The sequence below is a fragment of the Ranitomeya variabilis genome, chromosome 3 (assembly GCF_051348905.1).
Source record: "Ranitomeya variabilis isolate aRanVar5 chromosome 3, aRanVar5.hap1, whole genome shotgun sequence".
Classification (NCBI taxonomy): domain Eukaryota; kingdom Metazoa; phylum Chordata; class Amphibia; order Anura; family Dendrobatidae; genus Ranitomeya; species Ranitomeya variabilis.
This window is the reverse complement of record NC_135234.1, coordinates 784559533-784578268: the sequence shown is the minus strand read 5'-3', so window position 1 is coordinate 784578268 and position 18736 is coordinate 784559533. Positions and strand designations below refer to the sequence as shown.

The window sequence follows — 18736 nt, the reverse complement described above, 5'->3', positions numbered from 1 at the left end:
TCTGAGTCCTCAGCTTGTGTTGCCGCGTTGTCGTCTTTCGGTGCAGGGACTTTCCCAGCCAGGAGCTGGAACTTACCGCCGAGTAGATTTGCAGCTGATCGGGTCCAGCTTGTGTTGTCCGGCGCAGCTTTAACAGGAGCCGGTCGTGCGTGTCGCCTGGTCCGCCGCTGACCACCAATAAAATGGCGTCGTCTTCTGTTTTCTCCTATGATGCGAAGTCCAGGGGAGTGTCGGAGGTGGCGTGAAGCGCTGTCTGTCACTTCACCGGATCCTCCCTGAATCCTTAATTGTTTTTTTTCTGCCTCCGCCTTTCAGTCCGGGGAGGCTTGGTGCTGTATAGAGATGGGCAGGGCGGTAAATACTCCTATTGTGTCAGATGACGATTTTCTAAGATGGCGCCCGGAGAGCTGGTACTTCTCTAATTAGCCGGGCCGGTGTCGGGGTGAAGGTAATAAACACTGTGACCCATTAATTCCAGGGGTTCCTCTGTTGTCAGGTGGGTTGTCACAGTACTGGGTGGACAAGCTGAGGAATCACAGTCAATTTAACAGGGAGAAAACCGTCAGGAAAAATGGCTGAGGATTCCTGTCACAAAGATTGACAGGCCTCAAAATGCTGACAGGAATTTCTCTCAGAAGAGACAATTAAGTCACAAATTTAAGCTCTCTGTTATCCTACAGAGATACTGGGAACATATCCTCAATTATTTTTACCAAAGGATGCTGTTTTTCCACGGTTTGAGTTGATTTCAGACGATGTCACTTAGGAGCTTAGGCACCGCACACCTTACACCATTGCTGCCTAGGCCACGCCCCCCAATAGCCTTCATTTCTAAGAACAAGAATAGACTGTCGAGTTTCACCTGAAAGTTATCTTTTTCTGGCCATTTTGAGAGTTTAATGGAACCAACAAATGTAATGCTCCAGATTCTCAACTAGCTCAAAGGAAGGTCAGGTTTATAGGTTCTGTAATCAGCCAAACTGTTTTCAGCTGTGCTAACATACTTGCACAAGGGTATTCTAACCATTCATTAGCCTTCTTACACAGTTATCAAACACAAAGTACCATAAGAGCACTGGAGTCATGGTTGTTGGAAATGGGTCTCTATACACCAATGAAGATATTACATTACAAACCAGATGTTTGCAGCTAGAATAGTCATTTACCACAATAACAATGTATAGTGTATTTCTGAACCATTTAATGTTAGCTTCATTGGAAAAGACTGCTTTTCTTTAAAAAAAAATATAGTTCTTACCGATAACGGTATGTCTCTGAGCCCATGACGGCACCACAGAGAGAGGGGATACACCTATCAAGGACAGGAGACCTACAGCTAAAAAGGCGGTACCTCTCTCCCTCATCAGTTGTTTACTAGAGAATCATGGGAGACTAAGGAACAGATTCTTACTTATAACATTACTTAACCCCTTTCTGTCATTAGACGTACTATTCCGTCCATGTGGGGTGGGCCCTACTTCCCAAGGACGGAATAGTACGTCCAGTACGATCGGCCGCGCTCACGGGGGGAGCGCGGCCGATCGCGGCCGGGTGTCAGCTGACTATCGCAGCTGACATCCGGCACTATGTGCCAGGAGAGGTCACGGAGCGGTCACGGACCGCTCCCGGCACATTAACCCCCGGCACACCGCGATCAAACATGATTGCGGTGTGCCGGCGGTGCAGGGAAGCATCGCGCAGGGAGGGGGCTCCCTGCGGGCTTCCCTGAGCCCCCCGCAGCAACGCGATGTGATCGCGTTGCTGCGAGGGTCTTACCTCCCTCCCTGCCTGCTCCAGACCCGGATCCAAGATGGCCGCGGATCCGGGTCCTGCAGGGAGGGAGGTGGCTTCACAGAAGCCTGCTCAGAGCAGGCACTGTGAAGCAGCCTGCGCTTCTCTCAGATCGGTGATCTGTCAGAGTGCTATGCAAACTGGCAGATCACCGATCTGTATTGTCCCCCCCTGGGGCAAAGTAAAAAAGTAAAAAAAAAAATTTCCAAATGTGTAAAAAAATATAAAAATAAATATTCCAAAATAATGAAAAAAAAAAATATATATTATTCCCATAAATACATTTCTTTATCTAAATAATAATAAAAAACAATAAAAGTACACATATTTAGTATCGCCGCGTCCGTAACGACCCGAGCTATAAAACTGGCCCACTAGTTAACCCCTTCAGTAAACACCGTAAGAAAAAAAAAATAAAAACGAGGCAAAAAACAACGCTTTATTATCATACCGCCGAACAAAAAGTGGAATAACACGCGATCAAAAAGACAGATATAAATAACCATGGTACCGCTGAAAGCGTCATCTTGTCCCGCAAATAACGAGCCACCATACAGCATGATCAGCAAAAAAAAAAAAAAGTTATAGTCCTGAGAATAAAGCGATGCAAAAATAATTATTTTTTCCATAAAATAGTTTTTATCGTATAAAAGCACCAAAACATAAAAAAATAATATAAATGAGGTATCGCTGTAATCGTACTGACCCGAAGAATAAAACTGCTTATCAATTTTACCAAACGCAGAACGGTATAAACGCCTCCCCCAAAAGAAATTCATGAATAGCTGGTTTTTGGTCATTCTGCCTCACAAAAATCGGAATAAAAAGCGATCAAAAAATTTGACGTGCCCAAAAATGTTACCAATAAAAACGGCAACTCGTCCCGCAAAAAAAAAGACCTCACATGACTCTGTGGACCAAAATATGGAATATTTATAGCTCTCAAAATGTGGAGACGCAAAAAATATTTTTTGCAATAAAAAGCGTCTTTCAGTGTGTGACGGCTGCCAATCATAAAAATCCGCTAAAAAACTCGCTATAAAAATAAATCAAACCCCCCTTCATCACCCCCTTAGTTAGGGAAAAATAAAAAAAATGTATTTATTTCCATTTTCCCATTAGGGCTAGGGTTAGGGCAAGGGTTGGGGCTAGGGTTAAGGCTACAGTTAGGGTTGGGGCTAAAGTTAGGGTTTAGATTACATTTACGGTTGGGAATAGGGTTGGGATTAGGGTTAGGGGTGTGTCAAGGTTAGAGGTGTGGTTAGGGTTACTGTTGGGATTAGGGTTAGGGGTGTGTTTGGATTAGGGTTTCAGTTATAATTGGGGGTTTTCCACTGTTTCGGCACATCAGGGGCTCTCCAAACGCGACATGGCGTCCGATCTCAATTCCAGCCAATTCTGCGTTGAAAAAGTAAAACAGTGCTCCTTCCCTTCCGAGCTCTCTCGTGTGCCCAAACAGGGGTTTACCCCAACATATGGGGTATCAGCGTACTCAGGACAAATAGGACAACAACCTTTGGGGTCCAATTTCTCCTGTTACCCCTGGGAAAATACAAAACGAGGCTAAAAAATAATTTTTGTGGGGTAAAAAAAAAAGATTTTTTATTTTCACGGCTCTGCGTTATAAACTGTAGTGAAACACTTGGGGGTTCAAAGTTCTTACAACACATCTAGATAAGTTCCTTGGGGGGTCTAGTTTCCAAAATGGGGTCACTTGTGCGGGGCTTCTACTGTTTAGGTACATTAGGGGCTCTGCAAACGCAATGTGACGCCTGCAGACCATTCCATCTAAGTCTGCATTCCAAATGGCGCTCCTTCCCTTCCGAGCCCTTCCATGCGTCCAAACGGTGGTTCCCCCCCCCACATATGGGGTATCAGCGCACTCAGGACAAATTGGACAACAACTTTTGGGGTCCAATTTCTCCTGTTACCCTCGGGAAAATACAAAACTGGGGGCTAAAATATAATTTTTGTGGGAAAAATTTTTTGTTTTATTTTTACGGCTCTGCATTATAAACTTCTGTGAAGCCCTTGGTGGGTCAAAGCGCTCACCACACATCTGGATAAGTTCCTTAGGGGGTCTACTTTCCAACATGGTGTCACTTGTGGGGGGTTTCTACTGTTTAGGTACATTAGGGGCTCTGCAAACGCAATGTGACGCCTGCAGACCATTCCATCTAAGTCTGCATTCCAAATGGCGCTCCTTCCCTTCCGAGCCCTTCCATGCGTCCAAACGGTGGTTCCCTCCCACATATGGGGTATCAGCGCACTCAGGACAAATTGGACAACAACTTTTGGGGTCCAATTTCTCCTGTTACCCTCGGGAAAATACAAAACTGGGGGCTAAAAAATAATTTTTGTGGGAAAAAAAGCCGGATTACTCACCGGTAATGCTCTTTTAATGAGTCCACGACAGCACCCCACATGAGAGAGAGGGATCCGCCCATAGGAACAGGAAACCTACAGAATAAAAGGAGGCGGTCCCCTCTCCTCCTCAGTTTAGTTTACAGAGTATAAAAAGGGAACCGCAAAAGCTTTAGTATTAATTCTTATTCAGCAAAATATCTTAAAAACTCTATACAACCATTATTTGTGAATTAAAGAAAGGGCTGTGCATAATCAGGGAGGGTTGTAAATGGGTGCTGTCGTGGACTCATTAAAAGAGCATTACCGGTGAGTAATCCGGCTTTTTACCCTTCGCCACGACAGCACCCCACATGAGAGACTTTCAGAGAGTCATTATTCGGGTGGGATTACTGTACTAAGCACAGCTCTACCAAAGGTCAAATCAGAAGATGAAGATAGATCAAGTCTATAATGGTTGTAAAAGGTAGAAGGTGTAGACCAAGTTGCGGCCTTACATATTAGATGGATCGGGACATCCGCTTGTTCCGCCCAGGAGGAAGCCATGGCTCGTGTTGAGTGCGCTTTAATACCCACTGGAGGAATCTCGCCTTTTGATGTATAGGCCAAGCAGATAGCATCTCTGATCCACCGAGATATGGTAGCTCTCGTGACCCCATGTCCTTTCTTGTGGCCCTGAAAGGAGATAAACAGAGCCCTACTCTCCCTCCATGTTTGACACCTTTCTATATAAGTCAGGATGGCTCTTCTGACATCTAAGGTGTGGAACTTATGTTGTTCAGGGGTTACAGGAGAATCAAAAAAGGAAGGGAGAAATATTTCCTGTGACCTGTGGTAGGTGGATGCTACCTTATATGAGGGGTCTGGTTTTAGGACTATTCGATCATGGAATATCAGTAAGAATGGTGGGTCTACTGATAGGGCCTGGATGTCGCTAACACGTCTGGCTGAGGTCAGGGCTACCAAGAGGGCTACTTTATATGTGAGGACATTTAGAGGTATAGAATCTAGAGGCTCAAATGGGGAGCTGGTTAAGGCTTCTAGCACTAGATTTAAATCCCACGGAGGTAGACGGGGAATATGTACCGGGTTACTTCTTTCACAAGACTTAATGAATCTGGAGACCCATCTATCAGCGGCTATATTATATCCATATAGGGCTCCTAACGCTGATATCTGGACTCTTAAGGTGTTCACTGATAATCCTAATTCTCTACCTTTTTGTAGGAACTCTAGAATAGGTGTTATCGGAACCTGATTAGTGAATGGTATTGTATGAAATTCTAAGAATTTTTTCCAAACCCTGCTATATATCAGGGTGGTAGATCTTTTCCTACTTAGTAGCAGGGTTTTTACTAGCTGTTCTGAAAAACCCCTTGAGCTTAGTAACTGCCGCTCAAGTTCCACACCGTCAAGTGAAGCCCTTTCACTTGCGGGTGGAAAAACGGCCCCTGGAACAGTAGTTCCCTGTCCAATGGAAGAATCCATGGATCGCATAGACACATGCTTTGGAGGCAGGAGAACCACGGCCTCTTTGGCCAGAAGGGTGCAATGAGGATCACCCTTGCACGTTCCCTCCTGATCACTAGCGGAATTAGAGACATTGGAGGAAAGGCGTAAGCCAGTCTGAAGTCCCAAGGATGATGTAGGGAGTCCAGCATGTCTGGATGATCCATGGAGTTCAGGGAAGCGAATCTTTCTACCTGTCTGTTGCCTCTTGTGGCAAATAGATCTATCTGAGGCACTCCCCATGCTCTTGTTATTAGTCTGAACACGGTTCTGTTTAAGGACCATTCTCCCTGGCGCAGCCTGTTTCGACTGAGGTAGTCCGCTTTGGTATTCTCTACTCCTCTGATGTGTAGGGCTGTTAGGGATGTAAGATGAGTCTCTGCAAACTGGAAGATCTCCCCTGCGATGGTCATCAGACTTCCTGACCGTGTACCGCCCTGACGGTTTACATAGGCCACTGTGGTGGAGTTGTCTGAGAAAACTCTTACATCTGCTCCTTGAATCTGTGGAAGAAAATAATTTAAGGCTTTTCCTACTGCTGTTAATTCTTTCCAATATGACGAACATGATGATTCTGACTGATTCCAGGTATCCTGGACTATGTCATCCTCCATATGTGCACCCCATCCCGTAGGGCTGGCGTCTGTAGTAATTATTTTGGATGGATCTACTATCCACGGTACACCCCCTGAAAGGTGTCCCATATCTAGCCACCAGGATAGAGATTCTATGACATCTCTAGAGAGAGTTAATTTACTCTCTAGGTGTCCTTTCCGTCCCTGGGCTGACAGTACTTCGTACTGTAATTGGCAGGTATGGAATTGAGCCCATGGTACAGCCGGGATACATGAGGACAATGATCCTAGTAAGGACATAGCCTTTCTCAGTGTCATGTAGGGGTTTTTTATTGCTTCTGACACCTTTGACTGTATAGTCGTTTTCTTTGAATGCGGGAGGAAGCTTTTTTGACTTACGGAGTCTAGCTGGATCCCTAGAAACATTTGAGTAGTGTCTGGATTCAGTCTGGACTTTTCGAAGTTGATAATCCAACCCAACTCCTGCAGGGATGAGATTGTGTTAGACAACCGCAATTTACATTGAGCTACAGAATTCCCTATCACTAAAAAGTCATCCAGGTAGGGTATTATTAAAGTGTCCCGTTGGCGTAGATGAGCCATTACCTCTAACATTACTTTTGTAAAAATGCGGGGGGCCATAGAAAGCCCAAATGGCATTGCTACGTATTGGAAGTGACGAACCTGTCCCTCCAGGATGACCGCTACTCTTAGATACTGCTGGTGTTCGGCATGTATAGGAAGGTGATAGTAAGCATCTTTTAGGTCTATCCCGGCCATGACACACCTAGGAAACAAAAGCTTGATGGTAGAACTAATGGATTCCATTTTGAAAGTGTGGTTACGTAAAAAGGAATTTAGTTTTTTGAGGTTTATGATGGTTCTGAATGAACCATCTGGTTTATTGATCAAGAATAAAAGGGGAATAGAACCCCCTCCCTTCTTGATCTCGGGGAACCTCTATCAGTACTTTTTTAGATAGAAGCGACAGGATCTCTGATTCCAGAGCTTCTTGTTGTTGTTGACCTCTCGGAGATGTTACACTAAAAGAATCCCAAGGGATCCTATCAAATTCTAATCTTAATCCGTTTCCAATAATGTCCAGAATCCAAGGACTAGATGTTATCAACTTCCATTTAGCAAAGAAATATTTCAATCTACCGCCCACTTCATAATTAACGGTACTTATTACGTTTTTGGTTATAGGATCCGGAAAACAGAGCACCTCTTTGTTTTGGATCCTTTGCTTCCCAGCGCTCCCTTTGTTCAGTAGGTTTGTTCCTGGTGAAGGGGCGCCTCCTGAAAGCTCTCCTGTAAGAGGGAAGGTACTGGTTAGGGAAGCCTTTCTTCCGCTCTCCTGCCTTATTTAAGAGCTCGTCCAGAGTTTTCCCAAATAGGAACTCACCCTGGCAGGGGATCGCACAAAGTTTTGCCTTGGCCTGTGCATCCCCTTTCCAATTTTTCAACCAGAGTGCTCGCCGGGCTGTGTTTACTAGGCCGGCTGACCTGGCTGTTAGACGTAGCGAATCCACCGACGCATCGGCTAGAAATGCTACTGCATCTTTCATTAGAGGGATTTTCGACAGAATTGTATTTCTCGAAGCTCCACTTCTAATTTGTTCCTCCAGCTGCTCTGTCCATACTAGCAGTGACCTTGCAGTACAGGTGCTAGAGATGGCTGGTCTGAATGCCCCCGTATTAGCCTCCCATGACCTCTTAAGTAAGGCTTCTGCTTTTTGGTCTAACGGATCAGTTAGAGTCCCTGAGTCCTCCACAGGCAAGACCGACTGTTTAGAAGTTGAAGCCACTGCCGCATCAACTTTTGGTATTTTTTGCCAGGAATTAAGTTCTTCGTCACTGAAGGGGTAGCGTCTTTTAGCAGAGGATGGTAAGAATCCTCTTGTATGTTGTTTCTCCCACTCTTTTTTAACCAGCTCCTTAATTGTGGGTATGGCGGGGAAGGACCTTCGTTTTCTTTGTCCTAACCCCGCGAACATGATGTCCTGCGCTGACTTCTATCCCTTCTCATCTGGGCACCCCATCGTGCTCCTGACGGCTTTAATTAAACTGTCTACACTACTATTTGGTAGACAAAGCCCTCCTTCATATTCTGATGAACTTGGCTGGGACTCCTCTTCATCAGAGGATTTTTGTACTACCTCTGACTCCGAGCTTACTGGAGATCGGGACCTGCTAGGCTGACGGGTACTGGTGCTGCTTGTATGGGCCAGACCCTGCATCTCTTCACGAATTATGGCTCTAACGTCAGACGGAGTCATTACGTTTTCTTGCCGTAAGGTCAATACGATGCACTCTGCACATAACCTCTTAGTATATGAGTCCGGGAGGGGTTGCAAACATAAGGCACATTCTCTGTGTTTGGTTTTATGTGTCCTTTTCTTAGTCTAGAGGAAGGGGATATAGGAGGAACATATATCAGCATATGGGAAGAGACTCTTTTAAACTCACCCAGTGAAGCTGACAGGTACCGGTTCTGGAGGCGGATTCTTAGCTGAAAGACCTTTCTGTTTGGTGGCAGATCGCTTTTCCTGGGATCGATCTCCACTTTTGGTGCTGCTCCTGGTGCTTGTCTCCTTACTGGGAGACTGCTCTGTTGCAGACAAGTGCGCTACATCGGCCGGTGAAGCCATACTTACACACACCGGCCGACGCTAGTGCTGCACTTTTAAATCTGGCGCCGAATCTCCTGCCTCCCCGGACCCAACCCGGAAGTGCTCCAGCGGCTTCCGGGTTAGACGCGCCGCTCCTCCTTACCATGCGGCGGCTGCTGGATAAGAAGCCGGCCGCTGAGCGCGCGCGTCCTCATGGATCCGGGCGGACCAGCGGCACCGAACCCGGACCATGGCGATGATCAGACGAGGGGGGAGGCTGCAAACAGTGGCTCCCCCGCCGCTGCCTCTGGTACCGCAGCCCCTGCCGTTCCCACAGAGACCGACGCAGGCGGGTGCATGGCCCAGGAATCCTCTTGGACTGCAGGTACTTCGGGTTCCCATAGAAACAGGAAACCTAAACTGAGGAGGAGAGGGGACCACCTCCTTTTATTCTGTAGGTTTCCTGTTCCTATGGGCGGATCCCTCTCTCTCATGTGGGGTGCTGTCGTGGCGAAGGGTAAAATTTTTGTTTTATTTTTACGGCTCTGCATTATAAACTTCTGTGAAGCCCTTGGTGGGTCAAAGCGCTCACCACACATCTAGATAAGTTCCTTAAGGGGTCTACTTTCCAACATGGTGTCACTTGTGGGGGGTTTCTACTGTTTAGGTACATTAGGGGCTCTGCAAACGCAATGTGACACCTGCAGACCATTCCATCTAAGTCTGCATTCCAAATGACGCTCCTTCCTTTCCGAGCCCTCCCATGCGCCCAAACAGTGGTTCTCCCCACATATGGTGTATCATCGCACTCAGGACAACTTGGAGAACAAATTTTGGGGTCCAATTTCTCCTGCTACCCTCGGGAAAATACAAAACTGGGGGCTAAAAAAATAATTTTTGTGGGAAAAAATTTTTGTTTTATTTTTTCGGCTCTGCATTATAAACTTCTGTGAAGCCCTTGGTGGGTCAAAGCGCTCAAAACACATATAGATAAGTTCCTTAGGGGGTCTACTTTCCAAAATGGTGTCACTTGTGGGGGGTTTCAATGTTTAGGCACATCAGTGGCTCTCCAAACGCAACATGGCGTCCCATCTCAATTCCTGTCAATTTTGCATTGAAAAGTCAAACGGCGCTCCTTCCCTTCCGAGGTCTCCCATGCGCCCAAACAGTGGTTTACCCCCACATATGGGGTATCAGCGTACTCAGGACAAATTGTACAACAACTTTTGGGGTCCAATTTCTTCTCTTACCCTTGGGAAAATAAAAAATTGGGGGTGAAAAGATAATTTTTGTGAAAAAATATGATTTTTTTATTTTTACGGTTCTGCATTATAAACTTCTGTGAAGCACTTGGTGGGTCAAAGTGCTCACCACACCTCTAGATAAGTTCCTTAGGGGGTCTACTTTCCAAAATGGTGTCACTTGTGGGGGGTTTCAGTGTTTAGGCACATCAGGGGCTCCCCAAACGCAACATGGCGTCCCATCTCAATTCCAGTCAATTTTGCATTGAAAAGTCAAATGGCGCTCCTTCGCTTCCGAGCTCTGTCATGCGCCCAAACAGTGGTTTACCCCCACATATGGGGTATCGGCGTACTCAGGACAAATTGTACAACAACTTTTGGGGTCCATTTTCTCCTGTTACCCTTGGTAAAATAAAACAAATTGGAGCTGAAGTAAATTTTTTGTGAAAAAAAGTTAAATGTTCATTTTTATTTAAACATTCCAAAAATTCCTGTGAAGCACCAGAAGGGTTAATAAACTTCTTGAATATGGTTTTGAGCACCATGAGGGGTGCAGTTTTTAGAATGGTGTCACACTTTGGTATTTTCTATCATATAGACCCCTCAAAATGACTTCAAATGAGATGTGGTCCCTAAAAAAAAATGGTGTTGTAAAAATGAGAAATTGCTGGTCAACTTTTAACCCTTATAACTCCCTAACAAAAAAAAATTTTGGTTCCAAAATTGTGCTGATGTAAAGTAGACATGTGGGAAATGTTACTTATTAAGTATTTTGTGTGACATATCTCTGTGATTTAATTGCATAAAAATTCAAAGTTGGAAAATTGCGAAATTTTCAAAAGTTTCGCCAAATTTCCGTTTTTTTCACAAATAAACGCAGGTACTATCACAGAATTTTTACCACTATCATGAAGTACAATATGTCATGAGAAAACAATGTCAGAGTCACCAGGATCCGTTGAAGCGTTCCAGAGTTATAACCTCATAAAGGGACAGTGGTCAGAATTGTAAAAATTGGCCCGGTCCATAACGTGCAAACCACCCTTGGGGGTGAAGGGGTTAAACTATAATTGAGATACCGCGTGACTATTCAGATAATTAGCATAAGGCACTATATTAATGTGCACACCCATAAGTGAAGGGAGAGAATGTATGGGTGCCGTCATGGGCTCAGAGAAATACCGTTATCGGTAAGAACTATATTTTTCTCTGACGCCCATGACGGCACCACAGAGAGGTTTGCAGAGATTGTACATTCAGGGAGGGACCACCGCTTCCAGAACCCTTTTACCAAAAGTCAGGTCTGAAGAGGAGATAAGGTCCAATCTCTAGTGCCTATAGAATGTAGATGATGAAGACCAGGTAGCAGCTCTACATATCTGGTCAATTGAAGCTCCGGCCTTCTCCGCCCAAGAGGTTGCTACTGCTCTCGTTGAGTGCGCCTTGACATCTCCCGGGATGGACATTCCACTTGATGAATATGTTAGGCTGATGGTGTCCGTGATCCATCTTGCCAAAGTGGCTTTGGAGGCTTTTTTCCCCTTCCGGGGACCCCTGTGCAGGGACCCTTGGTGTCCTTTACCGGTGACCTCCTGGTGTCTTTTTTGGGGTCGTCGCTTTTGCTGCTGCTGCTGCAGCGACAATAGTGGCGGTGGTAATTTTTGCCAGGGTGACGCCTCTGGGTCACTCATGTTGCAGCTGCTTCTGCTGCTGCAGTCTGCTGCTGCTGGCTTATAGAAGCACCTGACCTGGCAATTTTTCCCCTTTATGCGGCGTTCCCGCCGTCTTTTCAAATCCGCGCATGCGCGGTAGCACTGCTCAGCTCTGCTTCGTAGGCCGGCGCCTGCGCAGTCCGTATTCGCACGAGAATCGCTAGATCCCGCGCACTCGCAGACCAGCCCGGCTTTCCAAGATGGCGCCGCGCATCGCGCGCTCCGAACGCTGCATACCGGAGCCCCCGGATTCCGCAGCCGGCATGCTGACGCTCCGGGGAGGGCACCACATCACTCCCCCACATGCACAGAGGGACCCCTCTGGATGCTTCCGCAGCCATGTCCGGAGCTGCTGCTGCTCCCATCTTACCTGGGGAGATGGCTTTGTCCATGCCACCCTCTCCATCCGCGCACCCTTAAAGGCCTACTTGCCCAAGCGGTGGCGCTTCAGGCAACCACATCAGCCGAGGCAGGGGGGACCCCCGCTGCCTGAGTCGGACCGATTGGACCTGGATTCCCACGACGTCTTCCGTCGGTAAGTCTGTAGGTCTCCCATCAAGGACAGGAAACCAACTGATGCGGGAGAGAGGTACCGCCTTTTTATCTGTAGGTTTCCTGTCCTTGATGGGTGGATCCCCTCTCTCCGTGGTGCAGTCATGGGCGTCAGAGAAAAATAAGGAAATTTCTAAGTGACCCTAAACTTTTGAACGGTAGTGTATATATCGTCCGCTCACTGCGAGTGCCCCAATACCCGGCCTAGTAGTGGATCCACCACGGCCTCGTCTATCACTCATCAGTTAGTTGTGTAACTGTTCAGGTGACTGGAGGTGGCAAAGGACTGTTCCTTGACAAATTGGTGGCAGCGGTGGGATCTGTGTGACCCCTGCTGTTATTCTTCACACAGGTGAGCAAACATGTTTGGGCGTCTTGAACTCCCAAGGAGGTTAGAAATGAGCAGACGACGGCTCAGAAGCCGATCACTATTCAGCTTGTCAATAGAAATAAATAAAGGGAGACTAGAGCCGGTTCACTGTCATCTAAAGGCTTTGTACACATACCTGGCAAGCGGGAAGGACATCCTGCCACTTATGAACATTTGTGATCCACTGCTCCCATCATCCAGCTGTGCAATATGGCATTGTGCGAGAGCCGTGGACTCCAAGGGACACAGGAGGAAGACCACGCCCAGAGCTTGTAGAATATTTATTAGGACATCACAAGGTGCACAAGGTTAATTTATATATAAAAATACATTTCTCTGCTCCTGCAGATGCGCAGGAGGAGGTGGAGGCCGGAGAGGCTGCGCGCACAGGCCTCCCCCCTGCAGGTTATCATACAGGTTATGGCGAGAGGCGGTGAGATATATACACGTATACATGGCAGAGCAGACGTTATACACTGTTGTGGAGCAAAGAAGAGAGGGCTCTGTAATACACTGCCCAAGGCACACAGTAAAGCCCGACTCCTGGGGCAGGGCACGTAGAGCAGTGGCAGCACTTCATGTAACATACAGTAAAGCCTGTGCACAGCGGTTCTTATCCCCGTCCTACAAATAACAGGGACGGCTCCTCACACTGTCTGGAGAGAAGCGCTCCTGTCACTCACCCTGCGGCTGTCATCAGTCTGGAGCCTACCACCGCTGTGACCGAATATGGAGGCCCAGGGTGGACCACACACTGAGGACAACTGAGGGAACACTGAAGACACCCCCAACACTTTGCGGATCAACCGTCTGATCGGAGAAAGGGTCACATACAACACACTCTGCCCCGGACCGTAGTGGAGGGCCACATAAGAACTATGAAAATAAAGCCTTTAGTACTTGAAGATTTGGAAGACTCTGCCGTCTGACCCGAGAAGATGCTACAGAGACTGCTGTAATGTACCGCACTGACAGACGCACACGAGGCCAGACGGGACATGTCACAGTGGCCTGCAGATCTCACGTGCGTGTCTGAATACTGGCATAGGACCACGACTCGGAGCATCACTGGCAGGGAATGGGGGGAAAGAGTCCATGGTGCAATCTTCATGGGTGAAGTCTCCTGTGACAGATCATGTGGACCGTGCCACCACCATACACCGCGGTCACCATAGGATCCCACAAGGCACTTGTTGATGAGCAGGGACAGGTGATGCGCTGGGCATGGGTAGGACATGCTACTCGGGGGGTGTCCACTGCAACACGGGTCCGCTGTGGTGGCTTTGCATAGTCAGGAAGGGTCGAGGCATCGATGGAGCGGTTACTTGTCTTGCATCTTCTCCAGGATCGGCACAATCATGTCAAACTTGGGTCTTTTGGCCGGATCCTCATTCATACAGATCTTCATGAGCTTGCAGATATGTGGAGAGATCCCTGGAGGAATGGTGGGCCGTAGACCCTCCAGAGAGACCTACAACATAAGAGAATATAGATGGTGAGAAGACCCTCCCCATACAACCCAAAGAGATGAGATTTGGTGAATGGATAGCCGGAGACCCCACAGAGAGCTATGACATACAAATATGGAGGAATCTCTCCACCGCCTGGATTAGACCGACATGGCATCGTTCTCGCAGAGGTCAGGGTGACCTACCTTCATCCCAATCTCCATGTTTGACAGATCTGCGAAAGGCACCTCTCGAGTCACCAGCTCCCACAGCAGAACAGCAAAACTCCACATGTCAGCCGAGCGGCGGTTGATGTCCTCCGGACGTTTCTGGAGGGCTGGAAACAGAGATGAGATTAGCAATTGGAACAATTATCACAGGTAAATAAATTCCCATTACTCATCCAGGAGGCAGCCAGGGTCTCCATCGCTCCGGGACCTGTTCTATATTTGAAGACACCTAGACCAAAAATGGTCCCATTAGGAAATGATGCAGACAGGACGGACCCTTCTCCGTGCCCCCTGCCGACGTCAGTGACTGATCACATGAATAAACCTGATGGTGGTGCCTGGTCACACGACGTGGCAGGACACGAGGGCGGACAACACCTGAAAGATGTTCCTCCTCACTGGTGCAATGAGAACAGGGCCTGAGGTGATGGCGGACACCACACAGTGAGGGACAGGACAAGTTACCTTCAGGGGCAATCCACGCTGGGCAGTACATACGTCCTGGACACTGGAAGGAAAGCTTCACATCCGCCATGCTTATGCGAGCCGTCATATCTTCATCAATCTGTGTAGGACACAAAATGGAGAAAAATAAAGACTGTCCCAGGAGCCATAGATGGGCACTGACGAGGAGGAGAGGCACTGCCGCCGAGGAGCCACAACCCCCCATCCCCCACGGGGCGAAGCACTGCCGCTGAGGAGCCACATCCACCCCCCCATACCTCGGGGGAGAGGCACTGCCACAGAGGAGCCACAACCACCCCCCCTGGGTAGAGGCACTGCTGTCGAGGAGACAACATAGCTGTCTGTGCATCCCAATCCACCTTGGTCTCCTAGGACCTGTGAGAGTATGTGGACATTGGTTATCCCTGTGATCACACGATCTCTGCAGGTCTGTATGTAGTTTCAAGTCTTGACAGTAACACAGTAACACAAGACAAAATGGAGGCTATCTGCTGACTACCAAGAGCCTGGCACTCACCATAACACTGCGACTGTTCAAGTAATGGCGAGGAATAAGTGGCTCCAATGTGTGGAGGAAGGCCATGCCACGAGCGATGTCCAGGGCAAACTTCACCGCCTGGCACTGATCCACTACCAGATCTGTGTTGAGAGCATGAGACCATGAGGAAAACTACAGGACCGTGGCCTGCTGCCAACTCCTCACCACTGCCCAGAGATCACATTACATTTCCCTCCACTGCTCAGAGATTACCCTACATTCCCCCACCTGCCCCAAAATAAGCATCTGTCCAGAGATCACATTACATACACCTCCTCTGCCCAGAGATCACACTACATTCCCCCACCTGCCCCATAATAAGCATCTGCCCAGAGATCACATTACATCCCCCTCCGCTCTCACAGATCACACTACATTCCCCCACCTGCCCCATAATAAGCATCTGCCCAGAGATCACATTACATCCCCCTCCGCTCTCACGGATCACACTACATTCCCCCACCTGCCCCATAATAAGCATCTGCCCAGAGATCACATTACATCCCCCTCCGCTCTCACGGATCACACTACATTCCCCCACCTGCCCCATAATAAGCATCTGCCCAGAGATCACATTACATCCCCCTCCGCTCTCACAGATCACACTACATTCTCCCACCTGCCCCATAATAAGCATCTGCCCAGAGATCACATTACATCCCCCTCCGCTCTCACAGATCACACTACATTCCCCCACCTGCCCCATAAGCATCTGCCCAGAGATCACATTACATACACCTTCTCTGCCCAGAGATCACACTACATCCTCCCTCGCTGCCCAGAGATCACATTACATCCCCCTCCGCTCTCACAGATCACACTACATTCCCCCACCTGCCCCATAATAAGCATCTGCCCAGAGATCACATTACATCCCCCTCCGCTCTCACAGATCACACTACATTCCCCCACCTGCCCCATAAGCATCTGCCCAGAGATCACATTACATACACCTTCTCTGCCCAGAGATCACACTACATCCTCCCTCGCTGCCCAGAGATCACATTACATCCCCCTCCGCTCTCACAGATCACACTACATTCCCCCACCTGCCCCATAATAAGCATCTGCCCAGAGATCACATTACATCCCCCTCCGCTCTCACAGATCACACTACATTCCCCCACCTGCCCCATAAGCATCTGCCCAGAGATCACATTACATACACCTTCTCTGCCCAGAGATCACACTACATCCGCCCCCGCTGCCCAGAGATCACATTACATCCGCCCCCGCTGCCCAGAGATCACATTACATCCGCCTCCGCTGCCCAGAGATCACATTACATCCGCCTCCGCTGCCCAGAGATCACATTACATCCGCCTCCGCTGCCCAGAGATCACATTACATCCGCCCCCGCTGCCCAGAGATCACATTACGTCCACCCCCGCTGCCCAGAGATCACATTTAGTGATGAGCAAATATACTCGTTACTCGACATTTCTCGAGCATGCTCGCGGGTCCTCCGAGTAGTTTTTAGCGCTCGGAGATTTAGTTTTTCTTGCCGCAGCTGAATGATTTACATCTGTTAGCCAGCAGACGTACATGTGGGGGTAGCCTGGTTGCTAGGGAATCCCCACATGTACTTCTGCTGGCTAACAGATGTAAATCATTCAGCTGCGGCAAGAAAAACTAGATCTCCGAGCGCTAAAAAATACTCGGAGGACCCCTGAGCATGCTCGAGAAATCTCGAGTAACGAGTATATTTGCTCATCACTAATCACATTACATCCTCCTCCGCTGCCCAGAGATCACCCAACATTCTCCCACCTGCCCCATAAGCATCTGCCTAGAGATCACATTACTTACGCCTCCTCTGCCCAGAGATCACACTACATCTGCCTCTGCTGCCCAGTGATCACCAAACATTCCCCCACCTGCCCCATAATAAGCATCTGCCTAGAGATCACATTACATACGTCTCCTCTGCCCTGAGATCACACTACATCTGCCTCCGCTGCCCAGAGATCACACTACATCCCTCCCTGCTGCCCAGAGATCACATTACATACGCCTCCTCTGCCCAGAGATCACACTACATCCCTCCCTGCTGCCCAGAGATCACATTACATACGCCTCCTCTGCCCAGAGATCACACTACATCCCTCCCTGCTGCCCAGAGATCACATTACATACGCCTCCTCTGCCCAGAGATCACACTACATCCCTCCCTGCTGCCCACAGATCACACTACATCCCTTCCTGCCCAGAGATCACACTACATCCCTCCGTGCTGCCCAGAGATCACATTACATATGCCTCCTCTGCCCAGAGATCACACTACATCCCTCCCTGCTGCCCACAGATCACACTACATCCCTTCCTGCCCAGAGATCACACTACATCCCTCCCTGCTGCCACATAACAACCACATGCCCAGAAATCACATTACATGCGCCCCCTGCTATCCAGAGATCACATTACATCCACCCCCGCTGCCCAGAGATCACATTACATTTCCCTCCGCTGCTCAAAAGATCACACTACATTCCCCCACCTGCCCCATAATAAGCATCTGCCCAGAGATCACATTACATCCCCCTCCACTCTCAGAGATCACACTACATTCCCCCACCTGACCCATAATATGCATCTGCCCAGAGATCATACTACATCTCCCCGCTGCACATAACCACCTGCTGAGAGATCACATTACAACCCTTCCCCGCTGCCTAGAGATCACACTCTATCTCTCAGGGTGCCCCATAATTAGCATCTGCCCAGAGATCACATTACATCCTCCCCCACTGCCCAGAGATCACATTACATCCCCCCTGCTGCCCCATAATAAGCATCTGCCCAGAGCTCACACTACATTACCCCAATGCCACCCCCATTTTTGTCCCATATCGCGATGCCCCGATACTCACTGGTTCCCTCATGCAGGACGTTGTACAGGGATCCATACGGCATCCAGTGGGTGATGAGCACTGGGTGTGGGGCCGGTGGTGACTGACAGGCGCCCAACACGGGGAGAACATTCGGATGGGAAAATATCCTAGAAGAGGAGAGAAAGGACATGTGACCCATGATGTCATCACAACACGGGTCTGTGGGTGGGCCAACAACTCACACTGCACAGGAATACTGCGGCCCCCTCAGCCCAGCGATGCACTGCGGCCCCCCAGCAAGTACTTACCTCAGCTTGGGATACTCTTCATTGAAGTCTCGGCTCTTCCTGGTGCTCCAGTCCCGGATCTTTAGGACCTTGATGATTATGTCATTGCCCTGCCAGCGCCCTTTCCATAGCTACAGGAATGAGAAGGTCACCATCAATATCACATCTGCGATCTTCCTACTGTGAGGCCAGGGTTGCCACATCAGCACTC

At 48.5% G+C, this 18736-nt stretch overlaps 2 protein-coding genes across 4 annotated transcripts in view; both read right to left on the bottom strand.

Moving 5' to 3' along the window:
* Nucleotides 1–5022: 5022 nt before the first annotated feature.
* LOC143817519 (uncharacterized) lies at nt 5023–7147 on the bottom strand. 2 transcript variants are annotated; one of them, XM_077298998.1, is made up of 3 exons: nt 6924–7147; nt 6639–6722; nt 5023–6167 (listed from the first exon to the last, which is right to left on the bottom strand). In XM_077298998.1, exons 1-3 carry the CDS (start codon nt 7065–7067, stop codon nt 5538–5540), a joined length of 858 nt encoding a protein of 285 aa, XP_077155113.1. In that variant the 5' UTR covers nt 7068–7147; the 3' UTR covers nt 5023–5537. The 2 variants fall into 2 exon arrangements, with proteins under 2 accessions (XP_077155113.1, XP_077155112.1); XM_077298997.1 differs by having other exon boundaries at nt 6639–7147.
* A 5844-nt stretch (nt 7148–12991) lies between these two features.
* Nucleotides 12992–18736, bottom strand: part of ILK (integrin linked kinase) — a 35812-nt gene continuing 30067 nt past the window's right edge. For both annotated transcript variants that reach the window (XM_077299002.1, XM_077299003.1), the window contains exons 8-13: nt 18547–18656; nt 18278–18405; nt 15387–15508; nt 14870–14969; nt 14381–14511; nt 12992–14197 (exon numbers count right to left, since the gene is read on the bottom strand). In XM_077299002.1, coding sequence (XP_077155117.1) covers nt 14048–14197; nt 14381–14511; nt 14870–14969; nt 15387–15508; nt 18278–18405; nt 18547–18656 — 741 coding nt within the window. In that variant the 3' untranslated portion in view covers nt 12992–14047. The remainder of the gene's footprint in view (nt 14198–14380; nt 14512–14869; nt 14970–15386; nt 15509–18277; nt 18406–18546; nt 18657–18736) is intronic.

Excerpts from the sequence above, each read along its gene's own strand:
- LOC143817519 (XM_077298997.1), bottom strand. The coding sequence starts at position 7,067 with ATGGAATCCATTAGTTCTACCATCAAGCTTTTGTTTCCTAGGTGTGTC. Across the intron at positions 6,168-6,638 it reads TAGGGATCCAGCTAGACTCC|ATTCAAGGAGCAGATGTAAG; the intron begins GTAAGTCAAAAA and ends TTTCTTCCACAG.